The sequence below is a fragment of the Podarcis filfolensis genome (genome assembly GCF_964270895.1).
Source record: "Podarcis filfolensis genome assembly, chromosome: 9".
Classification (NCBI taxonomy): Eukaryota; Metazoa; Chordata; class Lepidosauria; order Squamata; family Lacertidae; genus Podarcis; species Podarcis filfolensis.
This window is the reverse complement of record NC_139610.1, coordinates 77,161,499-77,180,913: the sequence shown is the minus strand read 5'-3', so window position 1 is coordinate 77,180,913 and position 19,415 is coordinate 77,161,499. Positions and strand designations below refer to the sequence as shown.

Here is a 19,415-nt window from a genome sequence, read left to right as displayed (position 1 = left end):
CAAAAGAAGAGATGAAGTTTATTGCCTCAGGATCCATTTGCTTTGTCGCCCAGCCGTTAACATTCCAGGAGACAATTTTGAGGCTCTGGGAAGGATTGGATGCGTCTTTAAAGGAAATAACTGCTTTTTCTTGATTTGTGAGTGAGGATTGGGTCTGTTTATACCTAATGATGTCGAATTTCCGCGGAGATAGAGAGCCGGCTGATGTTTGCCTCTGGTCTGGTCTTTGTCAATTATTTCCCAAGGTGCTTTTAGGGATTACTCTTTTATGAGCCGGCCCATTGCTCTCCATACATGGCAAACTAGCCAAGTGTTCTATAGTTTCGGCTGTTAAGTGTTGAATACTGACATTAGTATTAGAGAAACCTATAGCTGAACCTCCCAGAGGCGCAAGGAGTTCCCGCAATAAAAGACCATATTATTTCAAAACAAAATCGAAACTAGATCAATGCCGATAACACTTATTTTTTTTTTTTATAATATTTTTATTTTTCCATATAAACACAACATACATAAACATACAAAGACAAAAACAAAACAAAAAACATGTACCATTTCATATCCTAATTTCTTGTACCTTTCTTCCCCGACTTCCTCATGCCTCCCTTTTCTGTATTCCAAATTCTTATCGATTGCTCAGCAAATCTTCCCTTATTTTAATTTAAATTTAGACTAGTCTTCCTTATTCTCCTTGTCTTAACCATAACTAATAGTAACCATTTACTTTCCAGTCCAACATCATTCTAACTTTCATTAATTTTGTAATATTTCTTTAAATAGTCTTTGAATTTTTTCCATTCTTCTTGCGCTGCTTCTCTTCCCTGGTTTCGGATTCTGCTCGTCATTTCTGCCAAGCCCATGTAGTCTATCACCTTCATCTGCCATTCTTCCAGTGTGGGTAGCTCTTGCGTCTTCCAGTACTTCGCAATGAGTATTCTAGCTGCTGTTGTAGCATACATAAAGAAAGTTATATCCGTCTTTAACACCCCTTGGCCGACAATACCCAAGAGAAAGGCCTCTGGTTTCTTGGGGAAAGTATATTTAAATACCTTTTTAAGTTCATTATAGATCATTTCCCAGAATGCCTTAATCTTCGGGCAAGTCCACCAAAGATGAAAAAATGTACCTTCAGTTTCTTTACATTTCCAACATTTATTATCAGGCACATGGTAAATCTTTGCAAGCTTGACTGGGGTTATGTACCACCTATATATCATTTTCATAATGTTTTCTCTTAAGGCATTACATGCCGTAAATTTCATCCCGATAACACTTATTGTTGCCGCAATGTGGCCAAGGATATTAATACCGAGCTTTGTGGGGAAAGGGGAATGTTCGCTGACGGGGGAAGCTCTCCGTTCCCTTTTCTTTCCTAAGGTAACACCTAATAATAATAATAATAATTTATTATTATTTATACCCCACCTATCTGGCTGGATTTCCCAAGGTAACCCAACACCCGCACCCACCCGCTGCTGGCTCCCTGCCCAGTGGGAAAGCTGGCTGTTCATTAAACCAGAACTCTGCCCCGGAATAGCAGAGTGGCACACCTTGGCAACTCCCTTTCTTTGCAGGCGACGGAGCGGAGCGTCTGGCCGGAGCGCCCCGGGAGTAGTAGCTGCAGGGAACGGCTGCCGGGCGGCAGAACTTGCTCTGTCTCTGGGAGACGCACGGGGCCCCCATGGAGCTGCTCGCCCTCTGTTGGCACCCTCTCTGGGCGCCTTGCACCCTGCTCCTGTCCGTGGTGCTCTGGGCAAGGAGGGCAGCGTGGAGACCTGCGGCTTGTCCCGTGGACCTGCGTGGCAAAACCGCCGTGGTCACTGGAGCCAACAGTGGTGAGTCCGCAAGATGTGCTGGGCCTGAGGGGCCAGGGGGCTTAAGCCTTGACCCCTCCCCAGACCCAGACCCCCAACCCGGTAGATTTTACCTGCTTATCGCGGCTGCGCAAAGGGATTAAGGTGGCATTGAACCCTTCGGAAAACAGAATCCTAGAATTGTAGAATGGCAGAGTTGGAAGGAACTGCCAGAATCATTTATTCCAACCTCCTGCAAGACAGGAATCTCAGATCAGGATTCTAGAGGGTCATTAATCATAGAATTGGAAGGGACCCCCGAGTTTCATATAGTCCAAGCGCCCGCCATGTGGAAATCTCGACACACAGTTGTTGCGTGTTTTGGATGTTTCTTAGTGGTTCTGAACTTGTGGGTTATGTCTGCATGGACATGCATTTTCCTTGGCACTTAAAATACGCGCATCCTAATACAGTATTATTATAACACCGTGCATGTGGGACTTCAGGATTAACTGAAGCAGAAGCTGGAGGGACACCTGTCGGGTATGATCTAGCTGAGGTTCTTCCATTGCTGCATTGTGCAATTGTGTGTGTGCGAAAGAGAGAGAGAATGTTGCAGCAGGACAGATCCAACGATGCGGCGCCTGGTTAAACTATGTACGCAACTCGCTCTCGCAGCAGGAGGCAGCCTGTCTGACCTCCAGCCTAGAAGGCTTTAAAATGCCTGGCGGACCCCCAGGGAGGAGGAGGGGAAGGTGGGAAGTCTAGAGATTCGGAGGAATCTGTAAAGATGGGTGTTCGTATTGTTATAATGTTATACTTGTAATACAAGTAAAACCAAATTAAAATTATTTCAAACAAAATTAAATAAATGAAAAAGTTTAAATAAATAAATAGTTATGTAAAAAAAATAAAAAAAAATAAAATAAAATGCCTGGAGGAGGAAGAGAAGGCTATCGAGGGCTGAAGGGAGCAGAGCTTCTGAGTACCGTATTGGTTGCTGGAGACCCCAGGAGGGGAGGGGGCTCTGCTGCTCCAATCCTATTTACAGGTTTCCCATAATATGGCACCTGGTTGGCCAGGGTGAGAACTGGACGCAGCACTGGATGGCTTCCCTTTGGCCGGATCCAGCAGCCTCTTCTGATTTAGCCCTGCGTGGATTGCTGCGTGCGCCCTCCTTCCTCCTGCCCCCCTGAAACAATGGGGCTGGGGGGGGTGTGTGTGGCAAGAGCTGGCCTGCGGCTGATGCCTTCGGACTTCATAGCACTGCGGAGTTAAAAGGGACTCCGAGGGTCCTCTGTCTAGTCCAGCCCCCGCAGTGCCAGAATCCTGCCCACAGCCGTCCCTGGATGGGCTCAAACCACCGACCTTCTGGCTGACAGCCAGACCCACCGATCCCTGGGGGCTTTCCCAGGGAAGCCCCACTCCCCTGGGGCAGGTGAGCAGGATCTGGGCAGAAGGGCGGCTCTGGTTGCTCCTGCTGCTGCCAGCTGGGTCAGGTTGGCTCAGGGAAGCCGGTCAGGGGCAGGGGGAGAGCCACCACGGCCGCGACCCCCGCCCAAACCCACGAAGAGGGGTCCTGGTCCTTGACTCGCCCCCCGGGCTCTGCTGCAGGGATTGGCAAGTGCGCGGCTCTGGAGCTGGCGCGCAGGAATGCCCGGACCATCCTGGCCTGCCGCAGCCGAGAGAGAGGGGCGGCAGCCGTGGAGGAGATCCGCAGGGCCACGGGGAACCCCGACGTCCACCTGCGCATCCTGGACACCAGCTCCATGGCCTCGGTGAGGAACTTCGCCCGGCAGTTCCTGGAGGAAGAGGGGCATCTGCACATCCTGGTCAACAACGCCGGGACCACAGGTAAGTGGCCGGGCTGGGCGGGCGGTGGAAGGAGCCACCTGGCGCTGGAGAAAGAGGAGGGGTCGGGATCGGACCCTGCGGACCCTCTCCAGGGGACCTCTAGGAAGCCACAGAGCCTCTGCTCCGGGGGGCTTGGACTGCAGGACTGGGCTGCCTGCACCAAAGTGTTATTGGCCCCGATTCTGGAAACCCGGGAGGCACCCACAGCGCAGCAGGGCGCCCCAGCCCCTAAGCAAAGGCACCTCTTGGTTTCCTGTTGGGATCTCCTATCTATCTATCTATCTATCTATCTATCTATCTATCCATCTATCTATATCTATATCTATATCTATATCTATATCTATATCTATATCTATATCTATATCTATATCTATCTATCTATCTATCTATATCTATCTATCTCTATCTATCTATCTATCTATCTATCTATCTATCTATCTATTTAACATGTTAGTTACCGTACAATTCCAGCACTATACATAACTTCCATTATATTATATATTCCCCACATCTAACCCTATACCCAACTCACCATTTACCCAAATCCCAATGTGACTTCCTTCACCCACATGCATGATATCCTTCTGGCTACCTTAAAACTCTAACATTGTGTTCATAATTCTTCATCACGTTCAGCAATCCTCTATCTTAAAATCATTGCATCTTAGCTTAATGAACTCAATCAGTACTTATCCAGAAATTTCTATTGAAGTCATTTTGTGCAATATATTCTTCAACCCATTTCAATTCCTTTCTTAATTTTTGTTTTGATTGCATTCTATTCGACGCTGTCATCTTGGCTAGTTCAATATATTCGCAAAATTTAATTTGCCACTCTGACATTGAGTGAGTCTCCTGCTGGGATCTCCTTGCCGCCTGAGGCTCCTCCTCTTCTTAGGGCTGGTCCGCCAAGGCAAGTGTGGACAAGCAGCCCTCAGGTACAAGCACGGGAGGACAGCCGTCCCCTGCGCGCCTCACCTGCCAGCCTCCGTGGCGCATCCCTTGCAAACGGCACAAAACAACAGCGAAGAGCGTCTTGCTGCGCCTGAAAGACAAGAGGGTGGATTCTCTGGAGCACCAAAGCTGGCTTCTGCGGAGATCCATTCTCTGCTCTTTCAGGTGCTGCCCAAAAAGACTCATGCGGTGACCCCTGTCAAAGCCACTGCGAATAATAATAATAATAATAATAATAATAATAATAATAATAATAATAATTTTTATTTATACCCCGCCCTCCCCAGCCGAAGCCTGGCTCAGGGCGGCTAACAACAATAAAAACAGTACAACAGTACAACACAACACTCTAAAATCATTCATTATAAAATTAATTCAAAAGAGGTTCGCTGGGCTCCCGGACCCCGCCTGGCTTGATCCAGCAGTAGCAGGTCTCTCCTGGTGTTGCTGTTTCCTTTCCTGTCTCACCTCCTTTTCCGAGGAGCTCCAGGCAGCGTCCCTCGTTCTCCAGTGCCAGATTTACGCATAAGCTAAACAAGCTCTAGCTTAGGGCCCCAGTCTCTTGAGGGCCCCCCAAAATTAAAGGAAATAATACCTGGATGTACATTTCCAGAATATAAGATAAAAAACAAATAACATAAAACCTACAGACAGCAACAGTGTTTTGTGTTGTGTTGTGTTGTGTTGTGTATGGACCAATTAGGTCCATAAATTACCATATATCAGCGGTAGGCAACCTAAGGCCCGTGGGCCAGATCCGGCCCAATCACCTTCTCAATCCAGCCCGCGGACAGTCTGGGAATCAGCATGTTTTTACATGAGTAGAATGCGCGATTTTGTTTAAAATGCATCTCTGGGTTATTTGTGGGGCATAGGAATTCGTTCGTTTTTTTCTTTTCAAAATATAGTCCGGCCCCCCACAAGGTCTGAGGGACAGTGGACCGGCCCCCTGCTGAAAAAGGTTGCTGACCCCTGCCATATAGCATACATTCAACACAAAAAAGCGACAATTTGTCGTTGACAAAGGACAGCTGGACATATAAAGGGCCCCATTACCTTAGCCTAGGGACTTATCAAACCTAAATCCGGCCCTGGTTCTCCCCCTCCTCATGTCACCCCCACAACAACAACCCTGGGAGGTAGTGTCTGGCCCCCAAGATCACCCAGGGAGCTTCATAGTCAAATGGTGAAGTTTCAAACTCAGGCCTCCCTGCCCTAGTCCAACTCTAACCATTGCACCACACTGCCTCTCTCTCTGCTGGTGCCTTTCCTGGTGTCTGCCCCAGGGGAGACTTTTGGCAAGGACCTCACTTATGCCCATTTCAGGGAGTGGAAGGAACACCTTGGACTGGAGGGTGTCAGCCCCAGCCCCGCTTGCCACCTGGGCAGGTGGGCTGTCTGTCTGTCGGTCTGCTCCCCATCTTCTCTCTCCCTCCAGGTTTGCCGCTCACGGTCACCCCCGAGGGACTGAGCCTGATATTTGCCACCAACTACCTGGGCCACTTCCTGCTCACCAACTTGCTTCTAGGTAAGGCCACGCATCTCTTCCCCCTCCCAGCCCCATAGCTTGACCCCCAGGGTTATCTGTGGGGATTCAGGAGGCATCGAGAGCAGTGGTTCCCAAAGTGGGGCAGGGATATTGTCTCCTGGAGGGATGGGGTTCTCCCTAGGGGGTTGCCAAAGGTGTAAAGGAGTATCAGGCTTTGAAAAAACTGCCATTGCTGGATAAAGTGCCTCCGTTTTCTTAAATTAATTAAACGGAGCAGATTTCATTGGATTTCGAATAAGCGTGGAATTAATTGGTTCGTGTTTTGAATTTTATTGCGTTATCAATAAAATTGGGCCGCGCCAAGCGCTCTTCCAAGCTATTTATTTATTTAATAAAAACTATTCCCCGCTTGATTCTAAAAAGAAGAAAAACAGCGGCTTAGAAAAAGAGGACACAAGAAAATCGAGGAGAAATTACAACAGCAAACAATTAAAACACTAAAACAGATTAAAAAATAATGTTAAGAATAACTTTTTTTTGTAGGCAGCGAAGGGGTTGCTGGGGATCAGTTTATGGAATCAAGTGGGGGGGGGCCCAAAAAGTTTGGGTGTGGACCGCCGAGCTATGGGAACTCTTCCCCGCTAAGAAAATGGGTCTGCTTGGGGAAGCAGCCGCTGTGGGGCAGTGAGAGAAGTGGGTGTTGTGGGGCAGGGGCTGAGCCCGGCCCCGATCCCTCCCGGTTCACCGGTAGGTAGAGGAGGGTCTTTGCTCCAGCCCATCACCCTTTTTTTTAGTTTATTTTTAATTATTTATTTGGTTTTTCAGATTAACTTTTGCAGTCCCATATCCAACATACAACATAGAAACAAGATTCCCAATAATCTCTTGGATTTTCCTCCTTTGTAGATCCTGTTATTAATCATTTCCTGCTGCATCTTTTATGATAATCCAAATCTTTTACCTCTCCATTGTGTCCAAAATTCACCATTAAACTACAAGTGTTATTCCAATCCTACTAAAGATTTTAACTGTTTACAGTGGTTTTTAAGTTAAATTATCAATGTTCCCCGTTCCCTATTAAAATTGTGGTCTTCCTGATTTCTGATTCTTCTGGTCATTTTAGCTATTTCGGCATAATCCATCACCTTGATCTGCCATTCTTCTCTACCTACCAGCCTGTCACCCTTTGTGCCCCCTTTTTGTGTCCCCCAAACCCCGCAGGCGCCATGAAGGCCTCGGCCCCTTCGCGCATCGTCAACGTCTCCTCCTTCAGACATCAGGTGGGGGAAGCGAACGTCCAGTTCCTGAGCGGAAAGGAGCAGCCGAAGAACTCTGACAAGGCCTACAACAGCACCAAGCTCATGAACGTCCTCTTCACGGTGGAGCTGGCCCGGAGGCTGCAAGGGACAGGTCAGCGCACTGCCCTTCCCTCTCGCGGCTAGGGGTCGCAGGTGGCGCTGTGGTCTAAACCACAGAGCCTAGGACTTGCCAATCAGAAGGTCAGCGGTTCGAATCCCTGCAACGGGGCGAGCTCCCGTTGCTCGGTCCCAGCTCCTGCCAACCTAGCAGTTCGAAAGCACACCAGTGCAAGTAGATAAATAGATACTGCTCTGGTGGGAAGGTAAAGGGCATTTCCGTGCGCTCTGGTTTCCATCACTGTGTTCTGTTGTGCCAGAAGCAGTTTAGTCCTGCTGCCCACATGACCCGGAAAGCTGTTTGTGGACAAACGCTGGCTCCCTCGGCCTGAAAGCGAGATGAGGGCCGCACCACATAGTTGCCTTTGACTGGACTTAACCATCCAGGGGTCCTTTACCTTTACCTTTGAGGGGCTGCCCTGTGGGTGGGAATCCTAGAATGGTAGAGTCCAGGCACCCCCCACCTTTGGCCCTCCAGATACCTTCTTGACACGCAGAGAAGATAAGCTGCGTTCTGTTCTTCTGCCGTTCGTTATCTGGGCCCATAACCAAAAATGTCGGGATCTCCGCTCGGCCAAGCTGATAAAGCGCATTTTCTTCCCGAGCCTTCAGAGTTGCCTCCCGACGATTAACTGACGACCTCAAGCCTTTGATGAGGCTCCAAGGCACGTCCTCCCAGCAGAGCATTAAAACAGCACGCGGAAGTGATGAGATTTATGGCTACATTTTAAAGAGTTTTATTTCTAAACTACGCAGAACAGAAAAGACGTCCTCTCTCTATGAAAGCAGAGAGCAACTGAACAAAGGAACAAAGGAATCAGGGAACCACACTAACGTCACATCCCGTCTCCTACCCGTGAGACTCCAAGGGTTTGGACTGTCTCTGGAATGTAAACAGTGTCCTGTGACTCCGCGCAGCTGCACAGTGAGAAGAACAGAAACTAACAGTTTTGGCCTACAACTCCCATGATCCCTAGCTAACAGGACCAGTGGTCAGGGATGATGGGAATCGTAGTCCAAAACATCTGGAGGGTTGAAGGTTGGGGGTGCCTGATCTTGTCCAACCCCCTGCAATGCATCTCTGAGATGCCCCCCCAACCCTTGTTTGAAAGCATCCAAGGAAGGAGAGCCCACTACCTTCTGAGAAAGAACATCAGAAGTGTCTGGCTGCTGGATCAGGCCCAGTGCCCATCCAGTCCAGCCTCCTGCTCTCACAGTGGCCAAGCAGGTGCCCAGGATGGGAAACCCGCAAGCAGGATTCGAACACAACACTCTCCCCTCCTTCTGTTTCCAGCAACTGGGATGCAGGCATTGCGGCTTCCAACCGAGGAGGTAGAGCCATTGATAGCTTTAAAGACTTCAAGGCCCCCCATCCCACCCCACAATTAATTCAGAGGTGGGCAACTGGCATCCAGCCTGACCTTGGCAGACCACTCAGACAGGTGGGTGGTCCCATCCAGGTGTCAATCACACGGTGCAACTATTTCCCCCCTGGTTGGTGCTGACTTTGAGATGTGCTTTTTGCTGGGATTGGTTGGCCATGAAGTCCCCTCCACAGGACACGGGCCAATTCCAGGGAGCTCAGAGGCCCCCGCCTGCCAGCGATGAAACGGTGGCAGACTCCCCCCCTCCCAGCTCCAGCATCCCATCAACGTCACTTTGCATTGTGGGATATGTTTGGGAAAACACTTTTAATACAATTTTCATTTCTGGTCTGCTCTTGTGAAATATCATCCCATCACATTTTTTTATTACAAAAGCAAAAAGTATGGCAAGGAAGCTAGCATTAAAAGTTTGGGGCAGCGCTCAGCAAAGCTCCCCTGTGGCTCAGAGCCCGGAGACGCTGCTGGTTGTGTGTATGGCTGCTCTTGGGGGGGGGCCCACCTAGACATGGAAGCCCAGATTTTGTTGCAGACGCGCCCCTTTGCCCTCGGACCACGATGCCCTTTCTAGGTGTGAGTGGGATAGGATTCTCCACCACCTGCTGCCAACGGGCTGGGAAGACAGAGAAAGGTTTTTCCTCCCTCTCCCTTCACACTAGAAACTTGTGGCCGTCCAACGAAGCTGAATGCTGGAAGATCCAGAACAGATGAAAGTCCTTCATGCAGCACAGAGTTGAACTCTGGAACTCCCTGCCACAAGAGGCAGGGATCGCCACCAACCTGGGTGGTTTCAAAAGAGGATTGGACAAATTCTTGGAGGAGGAGGGGGCTCTTGAGGGTTACTAGCCAGAGTGGCTCGGCTCAGCCTCCACACTTGGAAGCCGCAATGCCTCTGAACCCCAGTTGCTGGAAAACTCCGTGAGGGTGGGGGGTTGTGGACTCACAAGCACAATTCAAAGTTTTGGTGCTGACCTTTAAAGTCCAAAACAGCCTCGGCTGTTTAGGGCTTTCAAGGTCAGCACCAACGCTTTGAATTGTGCTCGGAAATGTATGATTACTTCTCTTTGGGGCAACTGGATGGTCACTGAGAGAACGGGAGGCTGGTGTAGATGGCCCCCCCTTTGGCCGGATCCAGCAGGCTCTTCTCGTGTTCTAAGGTGGATCACAACAGCACGCTTGGGCCATGTATCGTGGGAGGGTGGGGGCCCAAAATGTTCACATTTCTGGATTGCTCTAATGGTGGACTTTTCTTGCACATGGACCCAGGCTGGTTGCCCCCTGCTCAAGATCTCTCACTCTGTAATGATCCAGTCAGAGATCTGCCCTGCTGCCAGCCAGGGGTGGCAGAGCTGGGCGCTGCGTGCCCCCTGCCCTGGCACTCGGTGACTGAGGACCCGCTTCCCTTGCAGGAGTGACCGTCAATGCTCTGAGCCCAGGAATCGTCCACACGGAGATCATGCAGAACTACAGCTGGTGGGTTCGCCTCCTCTTCCATCTCGTGGGCATCCTCTTCCTCAAGGTGAGATGGGACGGAGGCTGGTCCTCGGGGCAGCCAGTCGCTGCCTCTCAGAGCCTTAGGGTCTAGCCTACCCCACAGGGTCGTTGTGGGGATTGAATGAGGAGGGCGGGAGAAGAACCGTGCGAACCACCTTCGGCTCCTCAGAGAAAAAGGTGGGATAAAAGAGCAAGAACAAATACAATGAATAAAGCCGAAGAAACCAGAAGTGCAAAAGTCAGCGGGGGCAGAGACTTCGCCAATTCCCAAGCTCAGCCAGTGTCAAGTGAAGGTGGGATTTGAACTCAGGTCTCTCACAGGTTCTAGTCCGACACTAAGCTCTTGGGCCCCCCTCCATCTGCCTTCTGTTGTTGAGTCGTTTAGTCGTGTCCGCCTCTTCGTGACCCCTTGGACCAGAGCACGCCAGGCCCTCCTGTCTTCCACTGCCTCCCGCAGTTTGGTCAAACTCATGCTTGTAGCTTCGAGAACACTGTCCCACCATCTCGTCCTCCGTCGTCCCCTTCTCCTTGTGCCCTCCATCTTTCCCAACATCAGGGTCTTTTCCAGGGAGTCTTCTCTTCCCATGAGCTGGCCAAAGCATTGGAGCGTCAGCTTCAGGATCTGTCCTTCCAGTGAGCACTCGGGGCTGATTTCCTTCAGAATGGAGAGGTGTGATCTTCTTGCAGTCCATGGGACTCTCCAGAGCAGGGGTCAGCAAGGTTTACTGTAGGGATATCACGGAGTGGGGCAGTAGGGTCCAGAGGGAGCACACTTCCCCACCAGCAGGCAGCCACAATCTGCCTGCACGCGTGACCTTGGGGTGCAGGGAAACCCCCCAGACAAGCCACAGCTTCAATGTGGAAGCTTATTTTTGGGAATGAGTGGAGGCAAGGTACAGCCATCCTATAATGTAGACTGCTTTTTGTGTTTGTGGGACGTAAAGCGCGTCTGCTGTGGAAATGTGTGATGACTAAGATCGCTAAACGCAAAGATCTAACAGCGTCTGACCTATCTATAAGCCCTGTGCCAGTGAGGCATTTTAGTTCAGCAGAACATGTGCAATGGCTAGCAGTTCAGGGTATTTGTCTCGGAAAGGTTGCAGTGCTTGATCTACAAAGTACTGGCACGAGGTCGGACTGTTAGCATACCCTTTCCCCTGGTATCTTTTTGCTGGACGTTTATTGTTTAACCCAGGGATGGTGAAAAAGCAAACTTCTCCCTGTTGGTTCTAGCTAGCGGTTATGGAAATACCCTCTGAAGGGCCTTTTGCTTCTCTTTGCAACTCAGCAGAGGCTGAAATTGTGCAGTGGGTAACTTATAAAGGTTTGGGAAATTCTAATTGGGCAAGCAGAAGCAGATTTCAGGACCTAGTCGGAACTTCAAGTTGCTCTGCTACCAGGGCATATAAAGCATTTAATTGTCGCCCTGAGATTGGTCATTGGTCCATCCAAATAGGCTCTTGCGTCAGCCACTTTAAGGGCAGCGCTGAGACAAAATCAGACATGATTTCAAGGTTTGAATTTGGTTTCTGTAAAGCACAACTATAGAAGAAGCCGGAAGGGTGGAAAGCCCCCTTCTCAGTGAGCTGTCTGCAGCCGCCAGCACAGAAAAAACGTAGCTATGCAACAGACTCCCCTTAGCAGTCTGTGGATACACTTGCGTTCTGAGAACGCCTATGTAGACAGCATCAGTTGTCCCTTTTGCAGAGATTACGTGGGACTAGTGGAGGATCAAACCCACAGTTCCAGGGGAAAGATGCCCACTGGTCTGAAATGGGAATGAGATGAACCTCCCCAGGCAAATGAAAAATGGTGTCTTCCTGCATAATTAATTCAGTAAATTCATAAGTAAAATTTAGCCCCGCACTGCCGTTGGTGGCAGGTTTTTCAAAGATGTTACTGGCTGTGGGGCTAACTGAGCAGGAAAACCTCCCCCCTTTTTTGGTCCTGGGTCAGAGGGTGACCCGATTACTGGCTGTTCCCTAAGTAACACACAGCACCTGCAAGCGAACTAGCTTTATGGGCTTGAAGGGCATGTAGGGCGCATGCAGAAATCACAGGAACCTGTTTCTGTAGCAATCGTGTTTGCAGGCTCACAACAGCTTTCTTAAATGCCTGCAAAGCGTATGCATCAATTAAGGGGAAACACTGTTGAGGCGGCTGACTAAACTGCCCTTCTCCTGCCAGATGTTCAAGGAGAAGGCTTTGGGCAGCATGTGTATGGGCTTGATGCTCTGCAGCTTGGCGAAATGTACGAAGCCAACAGACAAACTGGCCAGGATTCAAGAGCATTTTCATTACAGATTTCCAATCATCAGGAGTCAATGCAAGGTTTGAGGACTTATCCTCTTCCAGTCCACATGAATGGGTACTGGTCAAAGCCAATTCATTATCGGCTTTTTCCACCTTTCTGATTACAGAATAAGGCAGAGGGTCCCAACCGCTAACTTGTTGGTCCTGAGCGTCCGGTGCCCTTGCGGCCGGACTCAGCACGTTTAGGTCAGCAAGCTCTTCCACAGTTAGGTGAGAAGATGCTTTTGCCTCCTTAACCATTTGCTCTTCAGCGGCGAGATTTGGCTTCTGAGCCTTTACCGACTCAGATCTGCCAAGCCAGGCAGACTTGAGGGCTGAAATGAAGTATCAGAAGAAAGTTTTTTGGGTTGAGATAAAAGAGAGGATTGCTGAGAACCCTGATAAACCACAGCTGCAGCTGTTGGTTTCTCAGGCGCTGGCTGCGTACAAGCCAGGCTCAGCGGAACTGCGACCACCACCCTCGCCAGGGCAGGAGCAACAGATGGGTTGAGAAGAGAAAGAACAGGCTGAACTTCTGCAGGGCCGAACCGCTGAACCGCATCTCTGCAGAAGTGCCACGTTTGAAGCACTTGCACTGGCGATCGTGGCACCGAGTGCAGGGTCTGCCCTATTTGCTCCCAGTCCCTGAGCTGGAGAGACCCTCTCTCTGGATACCAGGGACACCGGGCATCGATTTCCTTCAAGAGAGCATCAAGTGCTTCGGAGGAACGGGATGCCGTGCTTTTGAGAGCAAATACTGAAGATCTTTATGATGCTTCAGTCGCTGGACAGACTCGGAACCCCCCATCTCCCTTCCTTCGTATACTCACCGGGATCCTTTACAGAGGATGCTGGGACGCGTCCGAAACCCTTGCCGGGCGAAGTGAGTAGTCTAGCCCCAGAGCGTTGGGCGCCAGATGAAGTGAAGGCCCAAGACAGGTGTTGATCATGATGTGAGCTGCGCACAGGTGGTCTGAAGCGAGCGAGCGAGCTACCACCATTCCTGTGGAGCCTCTTTTTATTGAGACAAATATGCAAGCTAGGCAGATACATTTTTGGGCTGTGACCTTTACACATCTTCCGTCCCGAAATCGTGGGGTGGTACAAAGCTATTTTGGCACCTGTTCCACAGCGTCATTTTCCCCTTGCCCAGTGTATGACGTAGGAGACAAAAGGTCTCAGGGAAAAACTTACAGACAGGACACCGCTGACTCTGAGACCGCAAAAGGTCAGACATGGGTGGAATGATGTACAGACAGCTGTGGCTTGTCTGGGGGGGGTTTCCCTGCACCCCAAGGTCACGCGTGCAGGCAGATTGTGGCTGCCTGCTGGTGGGGAAGTGTGCTCCCTCCGGACTCCACTGCCCCACTCCGTGATATCCCTACAGTTTACCTCACCTGGGCCAGTTCACTCCAGCAGAGATCCCTCTGTGGGCTGGATCATGTGCATGCGTGATCGTGCACGGCCACGATTTCTGGTGTCTGAGCATGCGCAGACATGATTTCTGGCACCACGGAATTGAGTCCCTGTGCTGTGCTGGTTTAGTGCAGCACGCAGGGACTTGCTGAGCTGGTGGCTCAGTTTGGGGGCAGCTTGTGGGCCGGTTAAACGATCCCCATGGGCTGCTTGTGGCGCATGGGCCTTAGGTTGCCGACCCCTGCTCAAGAGTCTCCTCCAGCACCAGAATTCAAAAGCCTCCATTCTTTGGCGATCAGCCTTCTTTGTGGTCCAGCTCTCACTTCCATACATCACTCCTGGGAAAACCAGAGCTTGAACTACCCCTTTTCTGCAAGCTGAGTTGCATCCCATCTTCCAACAGAGGCAGTTTATTCCTGTCCGCTATCTGTTCTGCCCCTCCCTTCATGTTGTTGCCCCGGGGTGAGACATGTGAGGGAGGGCAACCTGCCCGCAGGTGGATCCCTGAGTGCGATGGATGCCCCTCTCCCGCCTCTCACCTGCCATTCTTGCTGCAGGACAGCCCTTCTCAACCTGTGGGTCCCCAGATGTTGCTGAACTGCAACTCCCATCACCCCCAGCTATTAAGGCCAGAGCTCAGGGATGATGGGAGCTGTAGTCCAACAACATCTGGGGACCCACAGGTGGAGAACGGCTGCTGCAGGACATCTAACCCAGGGCGTCCCTGCCCTTAGCATACAAAGCAGAAGCTGGGGGTGTTTAGCCTGGAGAAGAGAAGGTGCAGAGCCCTCTCCAAATAAGGGCTTCCCCAAGGAAGATGGAGAAAACCTTTTTTTTGTCACTCCAGAGGGCAGGACCCAAACCATGGCTCCAAACGGCAGGAGAGGAGATTCCGACTGAAGGGACTCCCTCGGAAATGGGGGCCCCATTCCTCCTTGGAGGCTTTCAAGCAGATTCCTCCGCTGTGATTCCTGCATTACAGGGGGTTGGGATGGATGACCTTTGGGGGTCCCTTCCAACTTTACGCCTCTGTGTTGTGGAGCTGGCTGAGCCTCTTTCTTTGCCTCCTCCCCAGTCGCCAACGCAGGGCTCCTTCAGCACCACGTACTGCGCTGTGTCCGAGGAAGTGGAGGGCATCTCGGGGAAGTACTTTGACAGCGACTGCAGCCTGGCACTGCCCTCGCCCCTCGCCCGAGACCCCGCCGTCGGCCGCAAGCTCTGGGAGGCTTCGGAGAAGCTGGTGGGCCTGGATGATGGTGGAAGGGAGCCTGCCAGCCGCAAGGTGGCCTAGACCAGCCCGCGAGAAGGAAGCAGGGATTCACGCTGCTCCCTAGGGCGCCAGGGCAGGACTCATGTCTGCCAGCAACGATCCTGGATGCTCGCTCTAGTTTTTACCTCACCTGGCCAGGTTTCGGAGACTGTTTGGGATCTCTGCAGAACCAGCCGCCTCCTGCTGCTCTCCCACTCGATAACCGACATGAGGGGAAAGACCAGAAATTCCTTTGGGGTTAGTGCGGTTGAAAGGATCCGTGCATCGTTTTGCCCCTAGCAACCCCTTTCCTCCCAGTTTCTTTCCCTAGCAACCAGGTTTCCTTAGCGACAGACTTCTTTATTAGATGGGCTCTGAAGGAGAGAATGGGTCTGGCTGTTACTCTGCCCAGGTGGCTGAAGAGCAGAGAGGAGGAATGGATGATTCCCTGTAGAGTTTCACCTTCTTTCCCTTAGACTAGTCCTTTTATCGGCTGCGATATTGGTAATTCTTCAATAAACCCTTTAAGCAGAGCTGGAGTGTGTGAGGTGTTTCTTTCCACATGGGTGAGCTGAACTGAGAAAGGAGATTCTGGAAGACTTTCTGGGTGACTCTGCTGACTGCAAAAGGAACCCCAAACGGTGGTGACACTGGCATTTGGTACCCCATTCAGTTTGGCGGGACAGCCAGTCCATTTTCAGACACCAGTCAGAGTTTAATAAATGGCGTTCATTAGCATTGCAGTGCAGTTCATGACTCCACACCCCCTTTGTCGAAGGGAGAAATGGGGTGCAGAACAGAGGAATATGGCAACTTCTATTCTCCAAACAATGGCCTGAGGGCTGAAGAGGCAGAGACCATCTTGGCTGCCTCTTAGAGCAGATGCAAATCTTCTACTTTTGCCGCCTGCGATGAGCCACCATTGGCAGGACTGGCAGCAGCGAATATCTTAATATTCCCTTGCCAAGTGTGCTGTTTTAAACATGCTGTTATAGGAATTCTAAGGTCTTATATATATAAAATAAATGTCCATAAATGTACAAGGTAAACACATACATAAGTATATAAACCACGTGTCTGAAGTCGTACAGGAGAGCAATCCTGAAGCCATTTTGACTCTTTCCGTGACCTCAAATATTCCTCTGCAGTAAGGGAGGCAAACAGGGAAAACCTCCCCATTGTCTCTTTGCTTACAGAGCCTGCCTTAAGGGCGTATTTTTGTATGAATAGGATGAGCCTGTGACCTGGAGCCAGAACTAGGTATTTACCATCACAAAAGAACAGGCAGGCTGCCCAGGTAGAGCAATCAGTGACCATTATCAGGTATCATGGCAGACAGGTTTTCTGCTGTAGATCGCCTCCTTCTGTGATGATGTTTTTGGGGGCCATCTTGAGCTCCAGGGGAGGCAATTTCAAAAGTCTATATAAGGGCTTGCGCACCATTGGTTAAGATTACCAGATTTTTTCAATGAATCCGGGGACACCTTTCAACTTTGATTGATTGATTTTGTTGTTTTTTTATAAATATTTATTCAATTTTCCAATTTTATACAAACAATAAAAAAAGAAAAAGAAAAATATTAAAAACAAATCAATTTCGATATCAGTTTTTCAATAACATGTTTCTTTGACTTCCTCATACCTCCCCTTCTTGTTTTCTAGTTCAAAATGATTATCCAGCAAATCCTAATCTCTTAACATTCCTTTTAACTAACACCTTATTTTCCAATCAAATTTTATTTGATTTTAAATTTTATAACTTAACCAATATTTATCCCATTTCTTTTTATCATAACAGCTAGAGACCACATGAATTCAATCCAGCATCTTTCAAATTTCATTAATTTTGCAATATTTCTGTAAATAGTCCTTAAATTTCTTCCAGTCTTCTTCTGCCGACTCTTCTCCCTGGTCGCGGATTCTGCCGGTCATTTCTGCCAATCCCATACAGTCAATCAACTTCATCTGCCATTCTTCCAGAGTGGGTAGATCTTGCGTCTTCCAGTGCTTTGCTGTAAGTGATTGATTGATTTTGTATGGGGACTGATTTGTAAATCAGGGGACTGTCCCCGGGAAATGGGGATGTCTGGTAACCTTATTCTGGGTCCCTCCTGCCTCCTGCGTGGAGTGGGCAGGGGACTCCAACCATATGTCAGGAGTGCTCTGATGGTGTTTCCTGCTTGGCAGGGGGTTGGACTCGATGGCCCTTGTGGTCTCTTCCAACTCTAGGATTCTATGACTCTGTTGCAAGAGTTTAATAAAAGATCAGGCTTACTAGCTGCTTTGCTTCTCAATATTCTCTGGTTGGCCTCTGTTATTTTCTCCTTCCAATAGGGAACCCACTTACGGACTCTATACGGGCTCTTGGGTACCCCGTAAGGGAAAAGCAGCAGTTTTTTCTTATAACCGTGCATTTTATATTTGTCTTCCTTTAGTAAAGTTTTCTTTTGAAATCTTTAAGATAACGTTGCTGCATTAACCTGCATTCGGTCGTTGACCTCTTTTGTAATGTTTTATTTTCAAATCTTTGAGATAAGATTTAGTTTGCTGCCAATTATATTGCGTTGATTGTTTACTTTATAGTTGACTTTCTTCTGTTTTTTTTCTGGACTGTTTTATTTGATGTTGTGTTCTCTCTGCTTTGTGGGGTTTTTCCTTAAAGATATAAAGCAATATGGAAATGAATTAATAATAATAATAATAATAATAATAATAATAATAATAATAATAATAATAATATAACCTGTGCTTTCATCATCTGTTTGCGAATCTCTGTGGCAACTTCACAGTGGCTGCCCCTGCAGTTTCTCCTTGAAACAGGTTCTTTAGATATGTCTTGCTGGGGTTTGGACTCTTATGAGCCTCGGGACAATTCTGTGATTCTCTGGTTAAGTACTTAATTCGTTCCGGAGGTCCGTTCTTAACCTGAAACTGTTCTTAACCTGAGGTACCACTTTAGCTAATGGGGCCTCCTGCTACTGCCACGCCACTGGAGCACAATTTCTGTTCTCATCCTGAAGCAAAGTTCTTAATCCAAGGTACTATTTCTGGGTTAGCGGAGTCTGCAACCTGAAGCGTATGTAACCTGAAGCGTATGTAACCTGAGGTACCACTGTACAACCAAATGACAATGCACTTGATCTCACCTTTAACAGAGGCGGAGCATTTCTTAGGAGGGATTACATACTGTAAATCTGGAACAAAGGAGCTGCCATTTCTCATGTCAGCCTTTCCTGACAAATAAATAGTCATTCTGTAAATAGACGCATTCTGCACCTCGCCCTGAAATTCTTTGTTCTCCCTTTACATACGGAATTACCAGGATTCAATAGCTTCTCTAAAATGTTCTTTTTCCTGTAACGTAACTTAGTTAAGTAATACTTGGCCGTTTCTATAATTTTCTCATAAATTTCATTAGGCTTCCGGTTACTTTTCCGTAACTTCACGTGCAGAATCCCAGCTGTTGCAAAGGATGCATTGTGCGTGAGATGGACCTTCTGGTCATAAATACAGTATGTTTATTGTGCTTTTAATTCTTTTGGGAGCCATCCAGAGAGGCTGGGGAAACCCAGCCAGATGGGCGGTTTATTAATAAATAATAATAATAATAATAAATAATAATAATAATAATAATAATTCAGTAGGCACAGAAGGGAGTCAAAAGGGATTTCGGACTTGAAGTTGCCCTGGGCCAGCACCACTTTGCTTTATGTTTCCACCATAAATGAAGAAAAAAAAGTCCCCCTTACCAGCATTTCAGGGCCCCCACTTGCCATTCCTGCTCCCAAACACCCACCACAGGGGACTTCCAAGGCATTTGGGGCCCTGTATTTACAATTTTTCATATAGATGCTGACTTCCAACTGAAAAGGTCGTTCCTCTGCATTTTCACCTGCATTTTAAATTGGGTTTTTTCCCTCCTATTATGTTTTTACTGTAATTTTACTGGTGTTGGCCACCCTGAGCCCGGCTCTGGCCTGAGAGGGTGGGATATAAATAAAATTTATTATTATTATTATTATTAACAACAGGAATGCCCCGATATCATATGTTTACTTTTGTTATTTATTACATTTA

General features: G+C 48.8%; 2 protein-coding genes across 2 annotated transcripts in view; one reads left to right on the top strand and one right to left on the bottom strand.

Annotated features, from left to right (window-relative positions):
- The window catches only part of WDR54 (WD repeat domain 54), a 285,494-nt gene that overhangs the window by 32,035 nt on the left and 234,044 nt on the right, over positions 1-19,415 (bottom strand). The window lies entirely within an intron of this gene.
- Positions 1,565-15,871, top strand: LOC310742355 (retinol dehydrogenase 11-like). Its single transcript, XM_083571750.1, has 6 exons — positions 1,565-1,835; positions 3,408-3,647; positions 6,040-6,129; positions 7,312-7,500; positions 10,297-10,406; positions 15,165-15,871. The coding sequence occupies exons 1-6, from the start codon at positions 1,682-1,684 to the stop codon at positions 15,378-15,380; spliced, it is 999 nt and encodes a 332-aa protein (XP_083427876.1). The 5' UTR covers positions 1,565-1,681; the 3' UTR covers positions 15,381-15,871.